A 24,464-nucleotide genomic window follows, 5' to 3' on the forward strand; every position below is an offset into this window, starting at 1 on the left:
GATTCCTTCGGTGCAGCTTGAAATCGGGCACACGTGCAAACACTAAGCATTATATCTGGCCTAGATGCACATAAGTATAATAAGGAACCTATCATGGAGCGGTATACCTTATGATCGAAGTCAATACCATTTTCATCAGTGCACAGATGGCCATTTGTGGGCATAGGAATTTTGACGCCTTTGCAATCTTGCATGCCGAATTTCCTCAGTACGTCCTTGAGGTATTTCTCCTGAGATATGAATATGCCATTGTGTTGTTGACGAATTTGAAGACCTAAGAAGAATTTCAACTCTCCCATACTAGACATTTGATATTCTTCACTCATCATATAGGCAAATTCATCACTATAACGTTGGTCAGTACAACCAAAGATAATATCATCAACATATACTTGGCACACAAACAATTCACCATCATAAGATTTAGTGAAAAGAGTAGGGTCAAGTGAACCGAGTTTGAAGCCTTTCTTCATGAAGAGTTCCTTCAAAGTATCATACCAAGCCCGTGGGGCCTGCTTGAGGCCATAGAGGGCCTTGTTGAGTCTGAAGACTTTGTCAGGATTCTTTGGATCTTCAAAACCTAGGGGTTGAGCAACATATACTTCTTCCTCAAGCTTACCATTGAGGAATGCACTTTTCATATCCATTTGATATAGAGTGATATCATGATGGTTAGCATAAGCAAGTAATATGCGAATAGCCTCAAGTCTAGCAACAGGTGCAAAAGTTTCATCGAAATCAATTCCTTCAACCTGTGTGTAGCCTTGAGCTACAAGTCGTGCCTTATTCCTCACCACAAGGCCATTTTCATCTTGCTTGTTGCGGTAGATCCACTTTGTGCTGATGATATTGTGCTTTCGAGGATCTGGACGTTTGACCAGTTCCCAGACATTGTTGAGATCGAACTAATGTAATTCTTCTTGCATGGCCTGAATCCACTCAGGCTCCAGAAATGCTTCATCTACCTTAGTTGGCTCTGTAATAGAGACAAAGGCATACTGCCCACAAAAGTTAGCCAAATGTGAAGCTTTTGAGTGTGTGAGAGGACCTGGCGCTTTGATGTCATTGATGATCTCTTCAACTTGCACTTCTTTTGTAATGCGAGGATGAGCTGGTTGTCGTTGAAGAGTTTGATCAGCGTTTTCTTCAGCACCATTTTCTTCAGCATTTTCTTCAGGTGCATTAGCTCGACGTTCTTCATGTTCTGGAATGAATTCTTCAGCAGATTCTTTAGTAGGAATGACATCCTCAGTAGCCTTGAACTTGATAGTTTCCTCAGGTGCTGGTTCATCTATCATAGTAGGTAGGTGCTCTCTTTGCGAGCCATTAGTTTCATCGAACCGCACATCTACAGTTTCAACAACTTTGTGAAGAACGTTGTTGAAGACTCTGTAGGTGTGCGAGTCCTTTCCGTAACCAAGCATAAAACCTTCATGTGCTTTCGGTGCAAATTTTGAGTTGTGATGAGGATCTCTAATCCAACATTTAGCACCGAAGACTTTGAAATAACTTACATTGGGTTTCTTATCAGTGAGAAGTTCATAGGCAGTATTTTGAAGAATTTGTGAAGATATACTCTGTTGATGATGTGGCACGCAGTATCAATTGCCTCAGTCCAGAAATGACGAGGCGTTTTGTATTCATCAAGTATAGTGCGAGCCATCTCAGCAAGAGTCCTGTTCTTGCGCTCCACGACGCCATTCTGCTGAGGAGTGTAAGGAGCAGATAACTCATGAGTGATACCAAGTTCATCAAGATAGTCATCGAGACCCGAATTCTTGAACTCAGTGCCATTGTCACTTCTGATGTGCTTGATCTTCACACCAAAGTTGGTTGAAGCCCTCGAGGAAAATTGTTTGAAGACTTCCTGCACTTCATGTTTGTAAGTAACAAGGTGTACCCATGTGTAACGAGAATAATCATCAACAATAACGAAGCCATATTGAGATGCTTCATTTGAGATAGCAGAATAATGATTAGGACCAAAGAGATCCATGTGAAGCAATTCAAATGGGCGAGTGGTGGTCATGATAGTCTTTGCTGGATGCTTGGCCTTGGTCATCTTCCCAGCTTCACAGGCTCCGCATAGGTGATCCTTGAGGAATTTGACATTCTCGATGCCAATGACATGCTTCTTCTTCGCAAGCGTGTGCAAATTCCTCATGCCTGCATATCCAAGTCGTTGATGCCAGAGCCAGCCTTCTGAAACTTTTGCAAGTAAGCACACGGTTGGTTGTGGTCCTGTAGAGAAATCAACAATATACAGGTCTCCTCTCCTAAAGCCTTCGAAGACTTTGGAATTGTCAGCTTCCATAACCACAACACAACGGTACTTGCCGAAGACAACAACCATATCAAGATCACAAAGCATTGAGACAGACATAAGGTTGTATCCTAGGGACTCAACAAGCATGACTTTGTCCATGTGTCGATCCTTTGTAATCGCAACCTTACCTAGACCCAATACCTGACTTTTTCCTTTGTCAGCAAAGATGATATGCTTCAGATGCGACGGAGATAATGGAGCATCCATCAATAGATTCTTGTCACCAGTCATGTGGTTTGTACATCCACTATCGAGGACCCACTCAGTGGCTTTGGATTGATCATCCTGCAGATGAATTAGTGCAACTTACAAACTCATATACTTCATCAGTGAAGAATATGACATCAATTCATCAGATCAATTTCATCAAGTAAAAGAACTGATAAAGCAATATGAGGACGTGAGAAATGAAAGTTCATTTCTTCATGATTAGCCTGCGTCCTATCAGGCATGCTCAGGTCTCCAGCAAATTCTTTAGACGATTATGTGCGTCTAGAGACCTGACCCTACAGAAGAGATTAGTTCTTTTTCTTCACCACCCACATCTGAAGGGGTAGCAAAGAGTTCATCATTCTACGAGCTCCATACGAGAAGGATGGCATAGAAGCCAATCCATTTCGTTTCACATAAGATGGGTTAGAGTAAGCATATGAGTAAGCAGAGAAATTCTTCGAGGACTTACGGACATAATGATTTGAAGAATAATGCACATATCCATAATCCTTAGATCTTCCCTGCGAAACAGGCGGGTTAGCATGATGATGTTCATATGAGGACTTTGATCCATATGAGGAATTTGGTCCGTATGAGGAATTTGATCTGGGGTTCCTGTTCTTCACAGGTGGCGTCATGATGACATTCACTTGAAGATTTTCAAGGCATCTTTTGGGAACCCAGATTTTCTTCATCGGGGAGCCGTTCCTGCAGTTAGTGCCAACATATCTAGCAAATACTTCACCATTTTGATTTTTGAATAGCTTATAGTTGGAGTCAATTGACTCATCATTAGAATGAGGAGATTCACATGCAAATCCAGATAAGTTAGATGGATCAACTGGAGGTCCCTTTGCAGCAACCCATGTAGTTTTGGGGTACTGCTCAGGCTTCCAATATGTACCATCAGCATTGAGTTTCCTCTCAAAGGCGATACCCTCTTTCCTAGGGTTCCTGTTGAGGATCTGCTTTTTAAGCACATCACAAAGAGCCTGATGCCCTTTGAGGCTTTTGTACATGCCTATCGTGTACAATTCCTTCAGCCCTGCATCGTCAGTGATACTAGCAATGTCCTCAGATGAGGTAGCGATAGCAGAGGCATGTGAAGAATTTGAAACATTAGCAGCATTTGAACATTCAGGTGAAGAATTAGCATATTCACGTTCAATGCACTTCAAGCATGGAGGAACAAATTCTTTCTGAGAAGCGCTGATTTGTTGAGCAAGTAATGAATCGCGCTCCTTCTGAAGATCTTCATAACTCACTCTTAGCTTCTCAAGGTCTTCCTTTCTTTGAAGAAATTCATAAGAAAGCTTCTCATGATCCGATAAGAGAGTGTTATGATGACTTTGAAGTTTGTCAATCTTGGACTGAAGTCTCTGAATATTTTCAGTCAAAGTTTCAGTGCGATCCATTTCTTCACCCAACATATCATCACTTTTATTTAGCATGTTTTGAACCTTTTCTAAAGCCCTTTGTTGTTTTATAGCAATCTTAGCAAGTTTAGAATAGCTGGGCTTAAGGTTTTCATCACATTCATTCTCGCTTGATTCAGAGGAGGTATATTTGAGTACCTTGGCACCCTTTGCCATGAAGCAATAGGTGCGAGCGTAGTCATCATCCCCTTCATCAGCCTTGTTGGTGAGGTCATTTTCCTCAGTGTTGAAGATAGACTTGCTGACGAATGCAGTAGCGAGAGCAAGGCTCGCCACTCCGGATTCGGACTCCTCAGATGACTCCTCTTCCTCATTTTCTTCAGATTCAGTCTCAGAGTCCATTTCCTTGCCAATGAATGCCCTGGCCTTCTTGGAGCTGCTCTTCTTGTGATATGAAGGCTTTGAGGATTTTGATGATGAGGATTTTGTGGATTTCTTCCTTTTCTTTGCATCATCAGAACTGTAATCCTTGTATTTCTTCTTCTTTGATTCCTTTTCCCACTAAGGACAATCTTGAATGAAATGTTCAGGTTTCTTGCATTTGTGACAGAGCCTCTTCTTGTAGTCACTGGATGAGGAATCATTGCTCCTTGAGGATCTTCCAAGGCGACCACGTCTTGAGAACTTTTGGAACTTCTTCACGAGCAGAGCCAGATCATGGCTCAGTTCTTCAGGATCACCAAGGCTGCTACCAGAGTCTTCATCTTCAGACTCAGATACTGCCTTGGCCTTCAGTGCACGTGTTCTGCCATAGCTTGAACCATAGAGATCTCTCTTTTCAGCAAGTTGGAACTCATGAGTATTTAGCCTCTCGAGAATATCAGCGGGATCAAGTGACTTGTAATCAGCACGTTCTTGTATCATCAATGCCAGAGTGTCAAATGAGGAATCAAGCGATCTCAGCAATTTCTTCACTACCTCATGGTCGGTGATGTCAGTGGCACCAAGTGCTTGAAGCTCATTTGAAATGTCAGTGAGGCGATCGAAGATTTGTTGAACATTTTCATTGTCGAGTCTTTTGAAGCGGTTGAAGAGATTGCAAAGAACATCAACTCGAGAGTCACGCTGAGTTGAGACTCCTTCATTCACTTTGGACAACCTGTCCCAGATAAGTTTCGCTGTTTCCAAAGCACTCACTCTGCCATACTGTCCTTGGCTCAGATGGCCACATATGATATCCTTCGCTTGAGAGTCGAGTTGCTTGAATCTCTTCACATCGGCAGCATTCAGAGAAGGTGTGACTGAGGGAACACCATTTTCCACAACATACCAGAGATCGTTATCAATTGCTTCAAGATGCATTCGTATCTTATTCCTCCAGTAGGGGTAGTCCGTCCCATCGAAGGTAGGACACCCAGCAGAGACCTTGATCATACCTGCGGTCGACATAACTAAAACTCTAGGCGGTTAAACCAAAATCACACAGAACAAGGGAGTACCTTGCTCTGATACCAATTAAAAGTGCGTTATATCGACTAGAGGGGGTGAATAGGCGATTTTTATGAAATTCTTCACTGAGGAATTTGCCGGTGAGGAAATTCCTTCGCGAAGAACTACTAGCAGCGGAATAAGTACTCAAAAGTAAACACAATAGAATATAAGGATAGTCATCATGATGAAATGAAGACAGGCACAAAGTACAGGAAGCGTAATCACAGGATAACACAGGATGAAGACAAATAGACTGAAGAAATTGAACTGAGGAAATTGAGAAAGTCTTCAGTCAAAGTCTTCAAACACAGATATGAACAAACATACAACACATTTATGAGGAAATGAAAGAGTTGAGGAAATAGAACCAGTAAGCTTGGTGAAGACAATGATTTGGTAGACCAGTTCCAACTGCTGTCTCAGTTGTACGTCTGGTTGGAGCGGCTGAGTATTTAAACTCGAGGACACACAGTCCCGGACACCCAGTCAAGGACACTTAGTCCAAGACACCCAGTCCTCACCGTATTCTTCTTGAACTAAGGTCACACAGACCTCGTCCAATCACTCATGGTAAGTCTTCAGGCGACTTCCAAACCTTCACAAACTTGGTCACTCGGCGATCCACAATTCCTCTTGGATGCTCTAGACCATGACGCCTAACCGTCTGGAAGAAGCACAGTCTTCAAAGATAACAAGCGTCGGATCCACTCAGGATCAATATCTTCAGTGATGCTCAATCACTTGGGGTTTGTAGGTGTTTGGGTTTTGGATTTTTGGTTTTTCCTCACTTGATGATTTTCGCTCAAAGTCTTCGGAGGATGGGTTGCTCTCAAATGACAAGTGTCAGTTTCTCTCGGAGCAGCCAACCAGCTAGTGGTTGTAGGGGGCGGCTATTTATAGCCTAGGGAGCAGCCCGACATGATAAGACATAAATGCCCTTCAATGATATGACCGTTAGGTGGATAGATATTTTGGGACAGCTGGCGTATAGCACAGCAACGGTTGGAATTTTGAGTAGCAAAATTCTCAGGGCTATCATGTTCCTCATTGTGTAGGCAATCCGCACTGGCGAATTCCTAACTCCTCAGTCAGGACAAATTCCTCAGAGACCAGAAGAACTTCATCTCTGTCACTGAAAAAATTGACTGAACTGTATGAGATTTCCAATGGCTTCACTCGAAGGGATTGGTAGGTGTAGGATTTTGAGTTGAGCATCACATGGAAATTTTTCCTCAGTATTTCCTCGACCCCCTTTAACAGTACGGTGTTTCCTATGACTCAAGAAAGAGAAAAACAAAACTATGAAAACGAAAGTCTTCAAGCTTCATATTCCTCGCATGAATATCAAGTCTTCACAGACACACCAATTTCTTCACTTTCAAAGTCTTCATGAAAGTATTCAGAAATACCAAAATCTTCAGTCGAAGATGTTCATTTTTAGGGGTCGACTTTTCCTGTAAATATCAAACTCCTCATAGACTTATAGACCTGTGTACACTCACACACGCATTAGTCCCTTAACCTATAAGTCTTCAATACACCAAAATCACTAAGGGGCACTAGATGCACTTATAGTTCGCCTGCGTCCGTTTGGGTCGGCGCGGACAAAAATGGCGGCCCAACGCGCCGACCCAAACGGACGCACGTCCGTTTTTCGTCTGCGGGTGACCCATTCCAGGCCCAATTTTGCGCGGACACGAAACGGACGCGCGCGCGCCTACTCCTCTCCCCGGGCCCGCCTGTCGGTGGCAGCCACCACCATTTCCCCCCATTTTCCCAAAAACGCTCTCGCCCGCGCGCGCCCCCGCCCTCCAACCGGCCATGGAGGACGCCATCGACCTCGACCTCGACGCCGCCGACGGCCTCGCCTTCCTCGCCTCGTCCGGCGCCGTCGCCTCCTCTGGGAAACTCAAGCCCCGTGCCCCGCGCAAGACCGCCGCGGTGACCAAGCCGAAGAAGGCGCTGACGCCCAAACAACGGGCAAGGGAGTCGGCCAAGAGGAAGGGCCGGAGGCACACCGCGGACGCGAGGGATGAGGCTGCTGCGCAGGCCACCGCCGCGCAACAGGAGTTCACCAACGCCTGTGTTGCCGCGGCAACGAGGGAGGCGCTCTACATGCTTGGGGTAAACCCTAGCCAGCACAACCTCGTCCAAGCCGCCATCGTCGCGGCCAGCACCGGCTCGTCGGCGTTTCCTCGGATGGTGATGCCCGACTGACCCCGCGCATCGGCTTGCAACCCGGTCCCCGGCTTCCACGTCTACCCGCAGGCCTCCCGCCTCTCCGGGGAGTGCTCACCCAACATGAGCATGGTCGCTCCTTCCACGCCCGCGCCCGCGCCCATCGACCTCAACGCCACCCCAGTGGTCGGTGGCTCGTCGTCGTCCGGCGGCATGAGGAAACGCGCGCGACAGACGCCGGCCGGCGGTCTCCTGAATGCCCGTAACCTGTTCGAGGAAATGTCGCCCGCCGTCGACGAGGACTACATGCAACACCTCATCTTCGAGGGTGGTGCGCCGGGCGCTGGCTACGATCCCGAGGAGACGCAAAGCCAGGACGGTCGCGGGGCGTTCACGCCGGCCGCTGGCTATGATCCCGATCAGGCGGCCTTCATGCGTGATCAGGTCGGCATCGACCAGGACGGCTTCCCCCTCGACCATGAGTTCTCGGACGACTATGGGCTAGAGGAAGAGGATGAGTGCGACGTCGAAGTGGAGTCTTTGTTCGAGGATGAGCTCACCAACCAAACCGCCGGTCCTAAGCCGAAGCGCAAGAGCAAGCGCACGAAGGCGTACACAGCTGCTGAGGACAAGCTTCTTTGCGAGTGTTGGCGAGACATTGGACAAGACCCAAAGACGAGCTCCGAGCAAAAGCATTCAACCTTTTGGACTCGTGTGCACCACGAGTTTCATGAGTGCAAGAAGTTTCCACCCTACCTGTGAGCACGCGCGGGTGGGTCTCCATTTCCAAGCGGTGGAGGGTGATCCAACAAGAGTGCAACAAGTTTTGCGCCACCCTTAAGAGCGTCAAGGCTCGCCCCGTGAGCGGCATCGGCGTGCAAGACATGGTATGATAGCAAGCAAGCCGCCCTCTTTTGTGCCATCAAGATCATCCTTTTACGTCTTCATTTTGCTATCACTTGCCCATATGCTTGCATGGAAACATTTTATAGGCATTTCAAGCTTTGGAGGCATTCAAGGTTCAACACAATGGCAAGTGCTTCAACCTCTCCCATTGCTATCAGGTCATCAAGGGCGAAGAGAAGTTCAAGGCACAATATGCCGCGCTCAAGGCACGTGGGGGAAGGGCGCCGTGGAGGATGTTGGGGAGGGCGAGCCGGCACGACCGCGGAGGAAGACCAACTCCAAGAAGGAGGACAAGCGAGATGCGGCCACCAACGCCTTGATCGCAAGCGTGGACGGCATGATGAATAAGAATGACTCAAGAGAGGAGGAGCGTCGGCGTTTCAAGGCGAAGCAAAATGGATGCTTTCATGGAGATCCAAAGGAGGAGACTTGATCTTGACGCCGAGAAGCAAGCCAAGATGTTCGAGCTCGAGGCGGAGAAGCAAGCCAAGATGCTAGAGATTGAGGCCGCCAACGCCAAGACAAAGGCGAAAGAAGTGGCTCTTGCAAGCATGATGACCGGGGTGGAGATCATGAAGGTGGATCTCAATGCCTTGTCGCCAAGGAAGAGGCCGTGGTTCGAGAAGATGCAGGCCGACATGCTCAAGTTCGACGACGAGTGATCTATGACGTCGAGGGGCCATCTTTTTTGTATGCCGGCAGGTGTGCCGGCATGACCACGGGAGCCGTGATGGCGTGGTCGAACTCAAGTCCCATCATTTTTTGTGTGCTGGTATGTGTGCCGGCCGGCTGGCAAGTGCGCCAGCATGAACTGTGGTGTTTTCTGAAGTCGGCATTCTATGCCGGCGCTGACATGGTGCCGGCATGAGACATGGCCACTGGCATGATCGGCCGCGGGCCTTTTTTATTTAAAAGTTGAATGCGGATGTGAAATGGATCGGCGCGTTGGGCGCATTGCCGACCCAAATACAAAACTGGGCGGACGACGGGCGGGCGACCGACCTAAACGTATAAAAAGCGGACAAATGCGCCGTCTCTCCTCATCGGAGTTGCTCTAATATTGGTTCAAACCGTCGCACGCTAGTCATGGAGTTTGTTCATTTTGCCTGGTCGTGCGCTGGAGTTGGCCTCACTCGCCCGTGACTTCTTCAGGCCCGGCCCGACCAATCAGACAAATCACAGCACCGACGCCACCGCACCGCAGCATATTCTTGGAGAAATCAGCCTCCACGCCGCCGCCGTCCACACCCGGAGACGTCGCGTCCCGTCGAACCCAGCACACTGACTCCGGAGTCCACGCCCGCTGACACCCCGGCCCCGCCCCACCCCATCCACCCATCCCATCCAATCATCAAATCGGGGAGGAGGCCGCCTCCCTCCCTCCCTCTCTCTCTCTCCATCTCTATCTCTCTCTATCTCTTGAATAAAAGTCGCGATCTTTCCGACGGAACCGACGCCACCGCAGCGGAGCATCAAACGGTTTTGCTTCCCCGTGAGCCGTGACTCTCCTCTTCTCCTTCCAACGGGAACGCACCACCGCATCTCCATCTGCCTCCTCCTCCCCGCGCGATGGCTTCCGGCGTCCACGCGGCGGCGGACGGCGTCGCCGCGCTCGGGATCTCCCCCGCCGGCGGCGAGTGGGCCGGGCCCTGCCCCGCGCTGCGCCGGAACCTGCACCTCCTCTCCCACGACCAGGTGACTAATCATCTCACCCCGCCGCATCTTGTAGCAGTCATTCGTACTAGTACTACTAGTAGCATATCTGCATATCCTGTAGCCGTTCGTTCCTAATAATTCAGTTTTTCTTCTGGACTGCTATCGCGCATACTTATAAAAGTTAAAACAAACATTGTGAGTTGCGTAATGCTTTGGGCGGCGGAGTTTGCGGAATTTCTTAGGATTCGGCGCAGCATTATCTTATAATTTAGCGCTGGCCGGTACGGCCAACTACCTCGGCCTAGTTCCCTCACGTGGTGATGGTGATGGCTTGCTGTTGCCCACTCCTTGCAAGTTAAAAGGTCTCTTAACAAAGTGCGGTTTTGTCCTTGCTGTACTTCATCCTGCACTACCGAATCTGAACATTGACTTGACGGGCAGTGCATTGCACACTTCGATTTTGTGCCTAAAAACTTGATCCCGAGCCGCCATGGATTATGCGCATTGTTTGGGTTTGTCTTCTTCTCTTTAATACCTTTTCTTTTTGCCTCCTGGGTGATTCTAGGTTGAGCTTGCAAAGATGCTGCTGAATGAAGGACAGGGGCACTTGTTTGAACACTGGCCAGAGCCCGGTGTCGACGACGACAAGAAGAAAAGCTTCTTTGACCAGGTGTGTGTCTTTGTTGTATGTCCATGAAGTATTCCGTCCCCTTCAGTTACATGGACGTGCATACTTATCATGGACCCATGGAATATCTACTCACTACCTACCAAAAGATATAGTTACTTTGTTGTGAGAAGCTTTAATATCAGAGGCACCTGTGAACTTTGTCTGTTACTAGCCTTCTGTTGGAAGTCAGCGAATTTCATAAGCAGAACTGGCACAAAAACAAAGATTGTTGTTCTTTTCCTGCTAAAAGTTTCCATTGCCTAGGTTTGCCGACTTAACTCAAGCTATCCTGGTGGGCTGGCAGCATACATCCAGAATGCCAAAAAGCTTTTAGCAGAGTCCAAGGCAGGACAAAATCCATATGATGGTTTCGCACCTTCTGTAAGTCTTGCCATGCACCATTTTCTCATGGATTTGTTGGGGTCTTCATACACACTTTCTTGTGTTGTATGCCATGTAATTTTTCAATTCCGAATACTCAGTTGCTCCTTTTCTTTCCGGCTCTGAACCATGGCGTACTGATTTGCCTCCTTATTATCTGAACGAAGTACATGGTGTTAACAGATGAACTGTATTTTTAGGTTCCCTCGGGGGAAGTATTGACGTTTGGTGATGACAATTTTGTTTCACTGGAAGCAGCTGGGGTAAAAGAAGCACGCAATGCTGCATTTGTTCTTGTAGCTGGTGGTCTTGGTGAAAGACTTGGTTACAAAGGAATTAAGGTAATGTGGCTTGAGTTCCTGATAGTATACTTACAGCCAAGAATTGGAAAGACTGTCATGTTAATGTATCACAGTTGAAATTTTGTATTCATGATTTGCAAGGGTAGCAGGTATATACATCAATTAGCTCTTCAGAATCATGCTTTAGAGCATCCATTTCCCTAGGTGTTAAGCAGACGCTAAAGACAGAGAAACTGGCTAGCACCAATGCTAAGGGATGCAAGAATAGGTGCTAAGAGAAAAGAAAAAAAGCTTAGCATCAATGCTACGCCAAATAAATTACTTTTAATTAGCTTATCTATATGAAATTGTAATTTAAATGACAAAACTGAAAGAACTTGGCATTGGTGCTATGGGATGTGGTAGAAAAAACTTACATAAGTGTATGTAGAGAAATCTGATTTATCCATCTTGGCACTTAATTTAGAGAAAAAAGTGGGATGTGGGTGTTCTTAGCAGATATATTGTTTTGCCGTCATGCAGCTGTGGTACTGATTGTGTTATTTTATTACAATATTTCCACTTTCACACACTATGTACCACAGCACATTTTTATCATTTGTTGGATAGCAGTATTGCACATCGTGCCAAACACAGAACTTTTTGCTTTTGGACTGTACATCAGGTGATTTGTGTAGGTCTTGTTTCATCCTGTAATTACAATTTGAACATGTAACATATTCCCTATGGAAATCTGTTATTCTGTTGGTTGACATTGACATCAAGCAAACTTCTGAAAGTACCATTTTGTTAACCATTTCATTGCACAGGTAGCACTCCCCAGGGAAACAACCACTGGGAAATGTTTTCTTCAACATTACATAGAGTCTATTCTGGCTTTACAAGAGGCGAGCTGCAAAATGGAGGGTATGTAGACTATGATCCTTGCCATTGTTGATTAGTTTTCTCACCAATACTTCGTATACTTCCTATGATACTTGTCACTGTTGATCCTTTCGCTTTAGTTTAACATTTTCCTGAAATGAACTACCATTCTGTAGAACGATGATCTTTGTATTGTTTTCATTACTATGGTTTCTGTTGGTTGGTGTGGCTGCTCGAATAGGCTGACTTGAGCCCGTAGAAGTAGCTTGAATGTAAAAAAAGGGATGTTGTTCAAATATACATCACTTATTATGTTAGGCTGAGGTACATCATTGGATTGGTACTGCTAATTTCATGCTGCCTCCGATCCATAATAAGTGTCGCAGTTTTGAGCTAACCCTTATTTTGGATCGGAGGAAGTATTATTTACTTATATAGACTAGACCAAGATGAACCTAGGCCAAATTAAAGACCTGAACCAGATAAGTTAAACCAGTTTTGTTTGGTCTCTGGTTTCTACATTCAGTCTGCACATTGATAGAATGCAATTCTACCTCTCCTTTTCACAACCTGATAGAGCTTTAGACAACATGTTGGATAAACGTATATTATGGTTTCTTGTGAATGGCTCATCCAGCATGATTTTAACTGTTTATTTTAATTATTTCAAAATTCTCGAATTTCGGGCCTGAAGAAAATCCAGACATTTCTTTAATTGATTAATTTTTCATTCTTTGAGTATGCAGGCGAATGCCATACGAAGATCCCATTTGCTATTATGACTTCCGATGATACGAATGCACTGACCATCAAGCTTTTGGAATCAAACTCGTATTTTGGAATGGAACCATCACAAGTGAAAATTCTAAAGCAGGTGGTCTTTTCTTCCATGAGCTTCTTAGGGGCCAAAAACATACACAGCTGTTACTGTTGGTGCTGACTAATGCTTATTTGTTTTAGGAAAAAGTGGCATGTCTAGCTGACAACGATGCAAGGCTTGCATTAGATCCAAATGACAAGTACAAGATTCAGGTTGCTAATTTCATATGATCGCTTATACTGGGGTTTAAAATGTATTATTGTTGTTTTCATCTTCTCGAGTTTGCACTTCTCTTACTTCTAGTTTTGTGATTCGGCAGACAAAGCCACATGGGCATGGAGATGTTCATTCTCTTCTTTATTCAAGTGGATTACTCGAGCAATGGTATGCCTGTTGGTTCAAGAACTGGATGCATTTTTTCGTTGAACAAACTTTCTGAATGAGACAAGTTGCCTTTTTGAAGGCAATTACTCGTAACTGTTATCATTGATTCATTTGAAATAGTTTAGTAAAGTAATCAATCAAACTTCAACCCTGCACAAGAAAACATTAGGATCTTTTTTTTATAATACTTCACATTCTATTGACAGGAAGAATACAGGACGGAGATGGGTTCTCTTTTTCCAGGACACAAATGGATTGCTCTTTAATGTTTGTACACTGCCTTTTTCTACTGTATTATAATTAGGAATACTGTAGAGAGCCAGGAACTTAGTTCTACCATCTTTTTGTAGGCAATACCATCAGCATTAGGTGTCAGTGCCACCAAGGGCTACAATGTTAATTCTCTTGCAGTTCCTCGAAAGGCAAAGGAAGCCATTGGTGGAATAACCAAACTTACTCATGTTGATGGTAAAGTTGCCACTTTCACCATTTTTTTACTGGCTTTCACCATATTTAATGGGTAAACATATGTGGAAACTTTGATGCTTTTCTGACAACTGGGTCAATAATATTATGAATCAATAGTGATTACAGATTATATCAGTACTGCTGGAATCAACAAAAAGTATCGTTATATTTGTCCAAAATATCTATATGATCCCTATTCTTCAGCTTGTTCTGTGCTGCCATCTAACATATCAATTCTGATGGAAGAATGCATTTTCATGTGTATTTATGTTCTGTCAAATTTGACTTGGATCCGTTCTTATATGTAGGTAGAACAATGGTGATCAATGTGGAGTACAATCAGCTTGATCCACTCCTTCGTGCAACTGGGCATCCTGATGGAGACGCAAATTGTGAAACAGGCTATTCTCCATACCCTGGAAATATAAACCAGGTAATATTGCAAACAGATATATTAGAACAGTAGGGATGTGTCAACTTCCAAATGATCCTTTTCTTCAACAGGTCTTAAACACTCAAAATTTGGTGCTTAACATGGCCTGTTTATTTAATATCATCAGTGTGATCTTTTAGTCTAGTATCAATACTTTGTTGTCAGTTTTAGAATGCATATTGTCTTGGAGCTTCACCTTTTTGTAATGCTAACTTTATGCCGCCCTTTTGCAGCTGATACTCGAGCTTGGACCATACATTGAGGAGCTCAAGAAAACACATGGCGCCATTTCTGAATTTGTAAATCCAAAGTAAGTATGCTGCTATGTGCTGCCTCCAAGGATGTATTTTACAATGCTATTAGGGCGACAAGTACGTGTCCAATTTCCATTTAGTGGTATAAGTTGTTTCTCTCAGTGGTCATTTAAGTTGGGAGAATGAACTTGCACTTGGTTTTGCTCTTTCTTTCTTTAACCCAATTTATTGGCGAATGTTCTTTCTTAATTTTACTTTATGCAGCTCTTTTTATAAAATAGTTCTTTTTGTTGGTGTTGACTTCAATAGTGTACATAAAGATAACATGTGTTTTTGTAGTATCTTTGTAGATGCATCATTGATTAAAAGTTTATAACTAATCTCACAAGCACAGTATACTAGTCTTAATGCCGTTCATATGTCCCGATGTGATTGTGAGTTTTGTTGACACAACTTTGTGTATCTTATACTAACTTTATTATACTTTTGTCATTTTATTAATTTAGGTATACTGACTCTACCAAGACAGCATTTAAATCCTCCACTCGTCTTGAGTGCATGATGCAAGACTATCCGAAAACACTACCTCCAACGGCAAAAGTTGGGTTTACGGTAAGAAACAACATATCTTCTCATCATACTATGGTCCTTACATTGATCATGTTAGTAATCTGGTTATAATTCAGATGCAAAAGAAAAAAGGTTTTCTCTCTTGGTGCATGTTTCACATCCCTTACCTTCATTCTTTGCCATTTTTAATGTAGGTGATGGATGCTTGGCTTGCATATGCTCCTGTAAAGAACAATCCTGAAGATGCAGCTAAAGTATGATTTTTGGCCCTTCCTTACACTGAAATTTATATACTGCGTGTTGCATCTGTACTTTTGAACTTGCATATGAAGAATTTATGCTTGGTAAGAAGAGTGTTTCTGGGTTTGCTCTTAGTCTATGCCCAGTTGATGAATTATGATCGAGGTTGAAGTGTGTATGCCAACAGACATGTTAGTTGACAGTATTAAATTTGCTTTATTGTGACACTCTGAGAACCAAAGTTTCTCTGCACTTTTGAACTTGCACATGAAGCATTTATGACTGATAGGATGAAGACTTGCTCTGAGTTTATCTGCTTGCATTGATGAATTATGATCCTGGTTAAAGTATGCATCTCGATGGCCATGTTGGTTGTCAGTATCGATATTGTCTCGCTGCGACACGTTGAGAACTAAAGTTGCTCTTCACCCTTTGATGGTGCCATCTGTATTTCATATGCACATTTATGTCACTATCCCCAGTTTAAAGTTTGCAAGAGGTTGCCATTTATTATACAGATATCGTGCAAGAGTTGTAGTTTGACTTCTAAGCAGTCTCTGATACACCTTTTTGTAGGTTCCAAAAGGTAATCCTTTTCATAGTGCAACCTCAGGAGAGATGGCAATTTACAGGGCAAACAGCCTTATTTTAAGAAAGGTGATGACACTGCCAGGCACTTGCTCCTTGTCAGCTTGTTTGCGTTCCAGCTCAACAAGCTCCTTTCCACACCCTTTCTTTTTCCAGGCCGGTGCACACATATCTGACCCTGTAGCCAGCACTTTCAATGGTCAAGAGGTAGAGGTCTGGCCACGCGTGGCCTGGAGCCCGAGGTGGGGTCTTACGTTCAAGGACGTCAAGCAAAGGCTGCACGGCAACTCTTCAGTTTCTCAGAGATCGGTTCTGGTCATCAATGGCCGGAACGTCGTCATCGACGGTCTTTCCTTGGACGGCGCTCTTATTGTCAACTCCGTCGACGAAGCAGAGGTAAGGCGGACATACACCGTGAAGCTAGAAAACTCTACCGAATCTATCTCCGTGGTTACCGTCATCTAAATGATCGAGTCTTTGTTGCCATGCTTGTTCGCAGGTGAAAGTCACCGGTCATGTGGAAAACAAAGGCTGGACTATCCAGCACGTCGACCACAGGGACACCTCGGAGAAAGAAGAGACGAGGATCCGCGGGTTCAAGTTTGAGAAGGTTGAGCAGCTGGAGGTGAACTACACCGAGCCGGGAAAGCATTGCCTGAGCCCATGAAGAGGCATGGATGGCTGGTGGTTGACATGGTCCCTCTGCCAATTTGCAGCTGGGAATAGTAAGTACATTACATTGTCCTCCCAGAATTGGGTGGCCTTCATTATTAGTGTCATGTGATAATAGCAATAAGCTGGAGCCATTTCTTTGCCTCCCACTGTAATAATAAGGAGCAAAGCTGCTTCAGCAACCAGGCCGTTGCTCATGTAAATTTGTATAACTGATATTTATTTATAGTCGCCGTTTGTTTCTTCTTTATGTAAATTAAAACAATGTTGATATTTCATATTGGGATTTGAGGCTGGTGTACTCAACGCTTTGCACCGAATAGAATAAAATTGTTGAGATTGTTGCTCTTGCGTCCAAGCATGGTGGCCCTCTCCCCAACGTGCATAATCGACATTTTCTTCTCTGTTTGTAAAGTTTGCGGGATATTTACGCGTTCCAAACTATGATTTTCTTGGCCATTTTGCTGCTTAATAAGAAGATAGCAAGGGTTTTGCAAAAAAAAAAAAAAAGGCAAGGGAGGGGTATGTGCGGCTGTGCCATGCCCATGGAAAAGAGCTGGACTTTTTTCTTGATAAAGAATAGGGAAAGCTGGACGAGGACCATGCCTGCTTGCCATTGCCGTTGCCCCCTTTGTAGATTAGATTCTTAAAGCATCAGCCTCTTAAGTCCACACGATCAGATCACCATTTTTGTCCCCTAAAGGAAAAAAGAGATCGCCGTTGTACCTTGTTTAATATCTGCGCACAGACTCGGCGGTGGTACACGTGTTAAAAATCAAGAGAAATAAAATGATGATTTATAATTTTATGCATAATATATTGCACAAAAAACACCAAACGAAGGACGTAACAAAAGGAAAAAAATGCTTATTAAAAAAGGGAGGAGGATAATAATTAAAAAATGAAGAGAAAACAAAGAAGACAGACAGACGCGGCGACCTCCTACCTAGAGCGGCACGGGCCGTGGCAGGCCGCAGGGAGGAGCCCATGAGCGGCCCGGTGAGGGGGGGCAGAAACCCTACCCCCTCCCGTCCTGGCCTCGCTCCGGGGACCCCTTAAAAGGCGGCTCTCCCCGCCGCCGCCCAAACCCTCTGTTTTTCTCTCTCCTGCCAATCCCCTCATCGCCTCCGCTCCCACGCCGCCGAATCCGAGACCTGATCTCGGATTCACCGCGACCAGACCCTCAGGCGATCCCCGGCACCTCCTCCCCGACGCTTCAGGTCCAACCCCCTCTCCCTCCCTCTTCCCCCCGCCGGTGCCGTGTCTCGCTTCGCTTCGCTTCGCCGCCGCCGCCGCCGCGCCGGGCCGATCTGTGCGTGCGGCTGCTTTTCGGCGGGTTTGGCGGATCTGGGTCGCTGTGCGGCTGGATCTGCGTCGGTTCGGCGGGTGAAGCTAGGTTTTCTACTGCGGGAGTCCGCGGTTTTAGGGTTAAGCTGTTTGTCGACGCCGATACGGGTTCCGTGCAGCCGATAGGACCGGTAGCTTTCGCTGTTTCGGCTGATGATGTGTTCTTGTTATTCAGGGTTCTATTTATTTGGTCGCGATGCGCTTTAGCTGTTTTGTTGGGGATTTGTTATTCCGCTGTGAGAAAAGCTTGTGTAGGTAGCTGCTTTGGACTTGTATGTAGCTCTACTTGGCGGCGGCGCCCTGTGTTTTGATGCTCAGTTGGCTGGATGAGCTTGTGTGCTAGTGGTGGCTGTATGCTGAAATTTTGCGTGATTGCTGCGAGGACAGTTGTAGTGGGCAAGCTCTGTCTAGTTATATTGAGCACAAAGGAATCAGGTGCATCTAGTTATTTTTGCCGTTTGCTCTCTTGACAATCTGAAAGCAAGTGTCAAGGGCAAGTTTTTGAGTTGTGTCTCGTGTGATGCATATGAAATCTTGTCTGGCTGGTATATGTTTGCAATGGATTCAATGGTATTAACTGGGTTCTGTGTAGACTTGTCCATACACAGAATGAGTTATGTGGAGGTAGTACCAGATGTTTTTGTTTGTCTTGACCATCTTGTTGATGCTATCTTCATACACTACAATGTATTTTCTGGTTACCAGTTAATTAAGCTTCTAAATGTTTTGTTGCACCTCTTTTCACATTGCTTGATTGATCTTAACATATGTTATTTCTGCTACAGCCATGGCAGGAATGGCACCGGAAGGTTCCCAGTTTGACGCTAAGAACTATGATTCTAAGATGCAGGAGCTGCTGTAAGTAATCTGAACATTCTTTTGTTTTATATGGCTGCTCATTGTTATGAGCTGCTTGGCATTTAACCAAGTTGCAACCCTGTTTTTGCTGTTTGATTTGTGTATTACCTTCTTACCTATACTCCTTAAATCTTATACAGGAACCAAGGTGAGACTGAGGAGTTCTTCACCTCTTATGATGAAGTTCACGAGAGCTTTGATGACATGGGTCTCCAAGAGAACCTCCTGAGGGGAATTTATGCTTATGGTACTGTGCCTGTTGTGTTTTATTGTATTGTCCTACTTCATTGGTATTCTTCATCTCTCATGAACATTGTTTGTTCTGCCTACAGGTTTTGAGAAGCCTTCTGCCATCCAGCAAAGGGGAATCGTTCCTTTCTGCAAGGGCCTTGATGTTATCCAGCAAGCACAATCTGGAACAGGAAAGACTGCTACTTTCTGTTCTGGAATCCTCCAACAGCTTGACTATGGTTTGGTTGAGTGCCAGGCCTTGGTCCTTGCTCCCACCCGTGAGCTTGCACAGCAAATTGAGAAGGTCATGCGTGCACTTGGTGACTACTTGGGTGTGAAGGTTCATGCCTGTGTTGGAGGAACTTCAGTTCGTGAGGACCAAAGGATTCTTGCAAGTGGAGTGCATGTCGTTGTTGGTACGCCTGGGCGTGTGTTTGACATGCTCCGTAGGCAGTCTCTGCGCCCTGACAACATCAAGATGTTTGTCCTCGATGAAGCTGATGAGATGCTTTCCCGTGGTTTCAAGGATCAGGTTAACAATTACGTTCTTCATCTGTAATATTTTGCATCTGGTATACTTCACAGTTTATTGATCTGACACCATCATTGCAACTAATTTAAGTGAATGTTCTCTTAGTAGACTATCTAAGGCATCATCACTAATCACTAATCAGAACTAAGTCTGGCAAGTTCTAAGTTATAAATCATGTTAAGTTTAAAGAGCTGCATATGATCTGTTTGTGTAATTTCATTGTCTAAGCTCATCCATTCTTACATTTACTTAGTATGGCACTTGATGTTGTTGTTACTTTTGTTCAAATTTCTGTTTCATATTTTATAAGCTGTGGGTATTGATCCACATTTTGTTATATTTGCAGATTTATGACATCTTCCAGCTGCTCCCAGGGAAGATTCAAGTTGGTGTCTTCTCTGCTACCATGCCCCCTGAAGCCCTTGAGATTACCCGCAAGTTCATGAACAAGCCAGTGAGGATCCTTGTCAAGAGGGATGAGCTCACCCTTGAGGGTATCAAGCAGTTCTATGTCAATGTGGAGAAGGAAGAGTGGAAGCTTGACACACTGTGTGACCTGTACGAGACTCTTGCCATCACCCAGAGTGTCATCTTTGTGAACACCCGCCGCAAGGTGGACTGGCTCACCGACAAGATGAGGGGCAGGGACCACACCGTCTCCGCCACTCACGGAGACATGGACCAGAACACTAGGGACATCATCATGAGGGAGTTCAGATCAGGTTCTTCACGTGTTCTCATCACCACTGACCTGCTTGCGCGTGGTATTGATGTCCAGCAAGTGTCCCTGGTCATCAACTATGACCTCCCGACCCAGCCAGAGAACTACCTGCATCGCATCGGTCGTAGTGGTCGGTTCGGGAGGAAGGGTGTGGCCATCAACTTTGTGACCCGTGAAGATGAGAGGATGCTGTTTGACATCCAGAAGTTCTACAACGTGGTGATTGAAGAGCTCCCAGCCAACGTTGCCGACCTTCTGTGAGCGGGGCGGGCTGTGGAGAACATATGGTAAGGGGGTCCTGACAGGGCTTTGTTTTTGTTGAAGTATCACCAAAACTTTCTTGTCTGTGGGTGGGGGGGTTCAAGTGATAAATGGTCTGCTGGGGTTCTACTTTAAAGTCGTGGTCGTGGACAATTTGGGATTTATTAAGGAATTTTTGTAGTTGCTAGGCTGTGGTTCTATGTGCTGAGGAGGGAGGCGTTGCTGCTCATGCTGCTGTTGCTGGAGTCCTCACTTTATTTGTTAAGACTATGTAATGACCGAATGATGTTATTTGTTTGTGTCATCCTTGACTCTTTACCTACCGCATGTAATCCTGCAATCGGTACTTTTAATGCTATCGTTATTAAAAACTGTTTACTCATGTTTTAGCAATAACCTATCCTTATTAGTCAAAGGGAGTATTTATCTACTTATGACCACTCGCATGTTGCTATTTGGGTTTCAGGATTATACTTTCTGAAATTCCTATTCTCTGTACTGAGTGAAACTAATATACTGGGTTACCTGTAAATCCTGTCAGTGTAACTTGAAAAGGATTCTCATCCTCCCAGAGAGAGTAAATAGAGATGGTGAAATGTCATCCTAGTTGTTAGGACGGAGCTCATCAGATCTTTTCCCCCTTTCACACCATTTTGTTAGCGTTGTGCTTGAGTGAGAGGCTACTGATAGCGCTGCTGACCCTTCCCAAACCTTGGACGCCTGCTGAACCTCGTCTGGTTGCAGCTGGGTGTTGTGCCGATTCCAGCTTGGCCTGTGCTGGTTGCAGCATCTCGGCCTGTCCCTGCAACCCTCTGCTTGCTGCCCCTTGCAGAACCTCGTCGTGTGCAGCTGGACGTTGTGCTGATGCTTAACCTGTGCAGCTTGCAGCTGTGCTGGTTGCAGCATCTCAGCTTGTCGCTTGCAGCTGGTTACAACATCCCCCATGACGTAGCAGTGGCTCAGGCGCTTTGCAGTAAAACTTCTCGCAGGGAAAAACCGCCACCGTTGCGGATTCCTCCAGCAAAAATTGTCGCCTGTCAAAGAAAAAAGCAGCAATGTTGCGGATCACTAGCAAAATCAGTCACCCGTTCGAGCAAAAAATGTCACCGGTCGCAGCAAAATTGTCTGTCACAACAAAAAGCACCACCGATCGACCTGGCGGTGTTAACCAAGCACATGTTTGATCCCTTTAACATAAGGGGTAAGAGTCCGACGGTGTGCCAATCATCACCATTAGCCACCTGGAATGCGAGGAGGTAATTTGTTGCCCAAAATCTCAGGGTCCGCTTCCGTTGTACTTGTCCATCGTGTTTATCTTAAAGCTGGATGCGAACTTGTAGCAGACGATCTCGTACATCAAGATCCCTTCTTAGTTTGGCATGATGATGTGCTATTCGTGTCACCGGTTGTCCTGATGTGACTCTTACATGGCCATCCTGCTGGATCATCGCCGTCTTCAGATATTCCATCCCTTCTTGCTTGAACCTCCGCTTGTCCGGATGCCCTTTTTGGGAACTGTGTCATGACCAGGGCTCCCGCCGCTACCTGTATATCCTTAGCTGGAGTGTGATAGGACTCTGGGCCCTCCTGGATCAATGGCGTTCACGAGCGCCTCTTTCACTCGTCTACTTTCCATGGCTAGGGAGGCCTTGTCCTCTGCCGGCATGGTCTTTCCGATGGGATGGCAAAACCGGAACAGCTCCTCGCTGCGTCCAGGCCCGCCGCCCTCCTCTCCAAGCGTCTCTTCTCCTTGGAAACCTTGACGAGAGCCGACAAGGCTTTCATCCGGACTTCGTCTTGCTCCTCATCTTCTAGGATCGCTCCATCAAGTGCTTCAATATCCCTATCGCTAAATTCTGACACCTCGTCGCTTTCCTCCTGGCTTGGATCTAGCGTGTCTACTACATAGCAGGACTGGACCGAGGTCGCCTGCCACGTGCAAAGAGGCACCACGGCTCATGGTGGGCTAACTCCTCATTCCCCTCGAGGATGTTGGTGAGATCTTCAACGTTGGCGATTAAGTGGGTTGTGAGCAGATCAATTTTTTGGCATGCTGCTCTTGGGCCTGGAATGACGTCAGACCTTGGAGAAGGAGCTCGCCGCGTGAATCCGCGACGTACTCTAGATTGCTTAATTGAACAATCCAGCCTAGGGTGCAGCTCTCAACTTGGCCCAAGCGACCGGTCGAGTCGGCGACAAAGGTCATGGCGCCGAAAAAGAAGATTTGACCTGACGTGTAGATCGTGTCGTCGTCAACTAGCGATCCCATCTGATCACTAAGTTCACAGATCCCTCAATAGGGTATCCTAGTGAGGTGAGTAAATCAGGGGGGAAACATGAGACAGATTTACCCAGGTTCAGGCCCTTCTTACAAGGTAAAACCCTATTGTGTTACGGTGTAGAAAGTACATGTATTACTCAAGGGATTGTATGTTTTCTATCGACTAGCTCGACCCCGGCTTATATGAGATATCGGGGCCCCTAGAGTTACATGGACCTAGTCGACTATGCTGGTGGAGGGGAGTCCTTCATGTCTCTGGCTTCCTTATCTTATGGGCTAAGGGAGAAGGAGGTCAAGATGCACTGATCATCAAGGAAAATAGAGCTATGAAAGATGGTGCAGGGGTAACCCTCTTCCGCCATGAACGTCGTGGGTCAAATGTAGATGCTCACAATATAGAAAAAGCTCTAGTCTTATCACCAGGTAGGCATGTCTAGTTGCTTGAGCCCCCGGGCTACGTAAACTCTATGATTGATTATTAAAGCTCGGGTTTGTTATTCTTAAAAAATGTTTTGGAGCATTGTTTTTCCCCAGGTCTCCACGAATGTCATTCCATCGCGAAAATTTGCACGCATGTGAAATATACATCGATGTTTGTTGCTAAAAAAATTCAGATTTTTTTTATTTTTTACAAATTTTTCTTACTGTTCCAAATGGTATATGTGAGCTCGTGCTCACAAACTTCATGTCCCATTCTAACAAATCAACTCTCAGGTTGCAAAAAAAACCCCATTTACGTTGATTTCTTCCTCTGTGAATTGAGTGTTCCAAATAATAGACAACTCTACATTTGGTCTTATAGGAATGATAATAGATGGGAGTACATCTCTTCAGAATACTACTAGGAAAGGAGCACATGTGTTGCAACGGGGTAATTAAATTATGGTCTTCAAATTGAGTGACCCATAACATAATACCTATAATGATTACAAATAATATACAACTCACACTGTTAATTCAAATCAATAACAAGGTATGAGGTCAATGAACCAAAATGAATCAAACAGATTAAGTGGTCGATATGTATAAGGTCAATGAAACCATCGAGAGTGACAACTACAAGCTCAACGCACCGTGAGGCTTGAGTTCTCTTATTTATTGCAGACATGTGTAGCTACTAACATAATTAGGCCATCGTTATTAGGGGTAGTAGTGCATAGTCTTCTTCATAGATTGTGATTTTGTGAAATACTCTCGCAGTACATTGTCTTGTTACACCATCCTGTGCCGTCGTCAAGTCCTAATCGGAAGCAATGTTCAGCTGATAAGAGCTCTACGAGAAAGTAATGACAATCAAGCTGGCATTGTATTGGTGCTCATAAATCACACATACAGTTGGCCTCTCCACACAAATATGCAGGACACAAAAAACAAGTGCTATCATTAATTGACTACTGGATACTAGTTTGTATACAATAAATCAGTATAAAAAAACACAGGC

The 24,464-nt window shown here is 45.3% G+C and overlaps 2 protein-coding genes across 3 annotated transcripts; both read left to right on the top strand.

The window, feature by feature from the left end:
- Nucleotides 1-9,869: 9,869 nt before the first annotated feature.
- LOC123148643 (UDP-sugar pyrophosphorylase) lies at nt 9,870-17,150 on the top strand. The gene is made up of 17 exons (XM_044568119.1): nt 9,870-10,185; nt 10,712-10,816; nt 11,081-11,197; nt 11,398-11,538; nt 12,309-12,405; nt 13,110-13,237; nt 13,324-13,395; nt 13,503-13,567; nt 13,774-13,834; nt 13,918-14,035; nt 14,344-14,468; nt 14,702-14,778; nt 15,229-15,334; nt 15,487-15,546; nt 16,109-16,189; nt 16,277-16,516; nt 16,620-17,150. The coding sequence occupies exons 1-17, from the start codon at nt 10,060-10,062 to the stop codon at nt 16,785-16,787; spliced, it is 1,887 nt and encodes a 628-aa protein (XP_044424054.1). The 5' UTR covers nt 9,870-10,059; the 3' UTR covers nt 16,788-17,150.
- Nucleotides 17,151-17,762: 612 nt separating this feature from the next.
- LOC123148644 (eukaryotic initiation factor 4A-like) lies at nt 17,763-21,124 on the top strand. Of its 2 annotated transcripts, XM_044568121.1 has the most exons (6): nt 17,763-18,012; nt 18,925-18,997; nt 19,138-19,244; nt 19,330-19,760; nt 20,107-20,768; nt 20,924-21,124. In XM_044568121.1, the coding sequence occupies exons 2-5, from the start codon at nt 18,927-18,929 to the stop codon at nt 20,740-20,742; spliced, it is 1,245 nt and encodes a 414-aa protein (XP_044424056.1). In that variant the 5' UTR covers nt 17,763-18,012; nt 18,925-18,926; the 3' UTR covers nt 20,743-20,768; nt 20,924-21,124. The 2 variants fall into 2 exon arrangements, with proteins under 2 accessions (XP_044424056.1, XP_044424055.1); XM_044568120.1 differs by having other exon boundaries at nt 17,765-18,012; nt 20,107-21,124.
- The last annotated feature ends 3,340 nt before the right edge of the window (nt 21,125-24,464 follow it).

This window comes from Triticum aestivum, chromosome 7A (genome assembly GCF_018294505.1).
Source record: "Triticum aestivum cultivar Chinese Spring chromosome 7A, IWGSC CS RefSeq v2.1, whole genome shotgun sequence".
NCBI lineage: Eukaryota > Viridiplantae > Streptophyta > Magnoliopsida > Poales > Poaceae > Triticum > Triticum aestivum.

Bases quoted from the DNA above. Each gene is read 5' to 3' on its own strand.
- LOC123148643 (XM_044568119.1), top strand. From the start codon at position 10,060: ATGGCTTCCGGCGTCCACGCGGCGGCGGACGGCGTCGCCGCGCTCGGG. The intron at 13,396-13,502 runs GTTGCTAATTTC...GTGATTCGGCAG, and splicing joins ATGACAAGTACAAGATTCAG to ACAAAGCCACATGGGCATGG. The intron at 15,547-16,108 runs GTATGATTTTTG...ACCTTTTTGTAG, and splicing joins ATCCTGAAGATGCAGCTAAA to GTTCCAAAAGGTAATCCTTT.
- LOC123148644 (XM_044568121.1), top strand. From the start codon at position 18,927: ATGGCAGGAATGGCACCGGAAGGTTCCCAGTTTGACGCTAAGAACTAT. The intron at 19,245-19,329 runs GTACTGTGCCTG...TTCTGCCTACAG, and splicing joins GAGGGGAATTTATGCTTATG to GTTTTGAGAAGCCTTCTGCC. The intron at 19,761-20,106 runs GTTAACAATTAC...TTATATTTGCAG, and splicing joins CCCGTGGTTTCAAGGATCAG to ATTTATGACATCTTCCAGCT.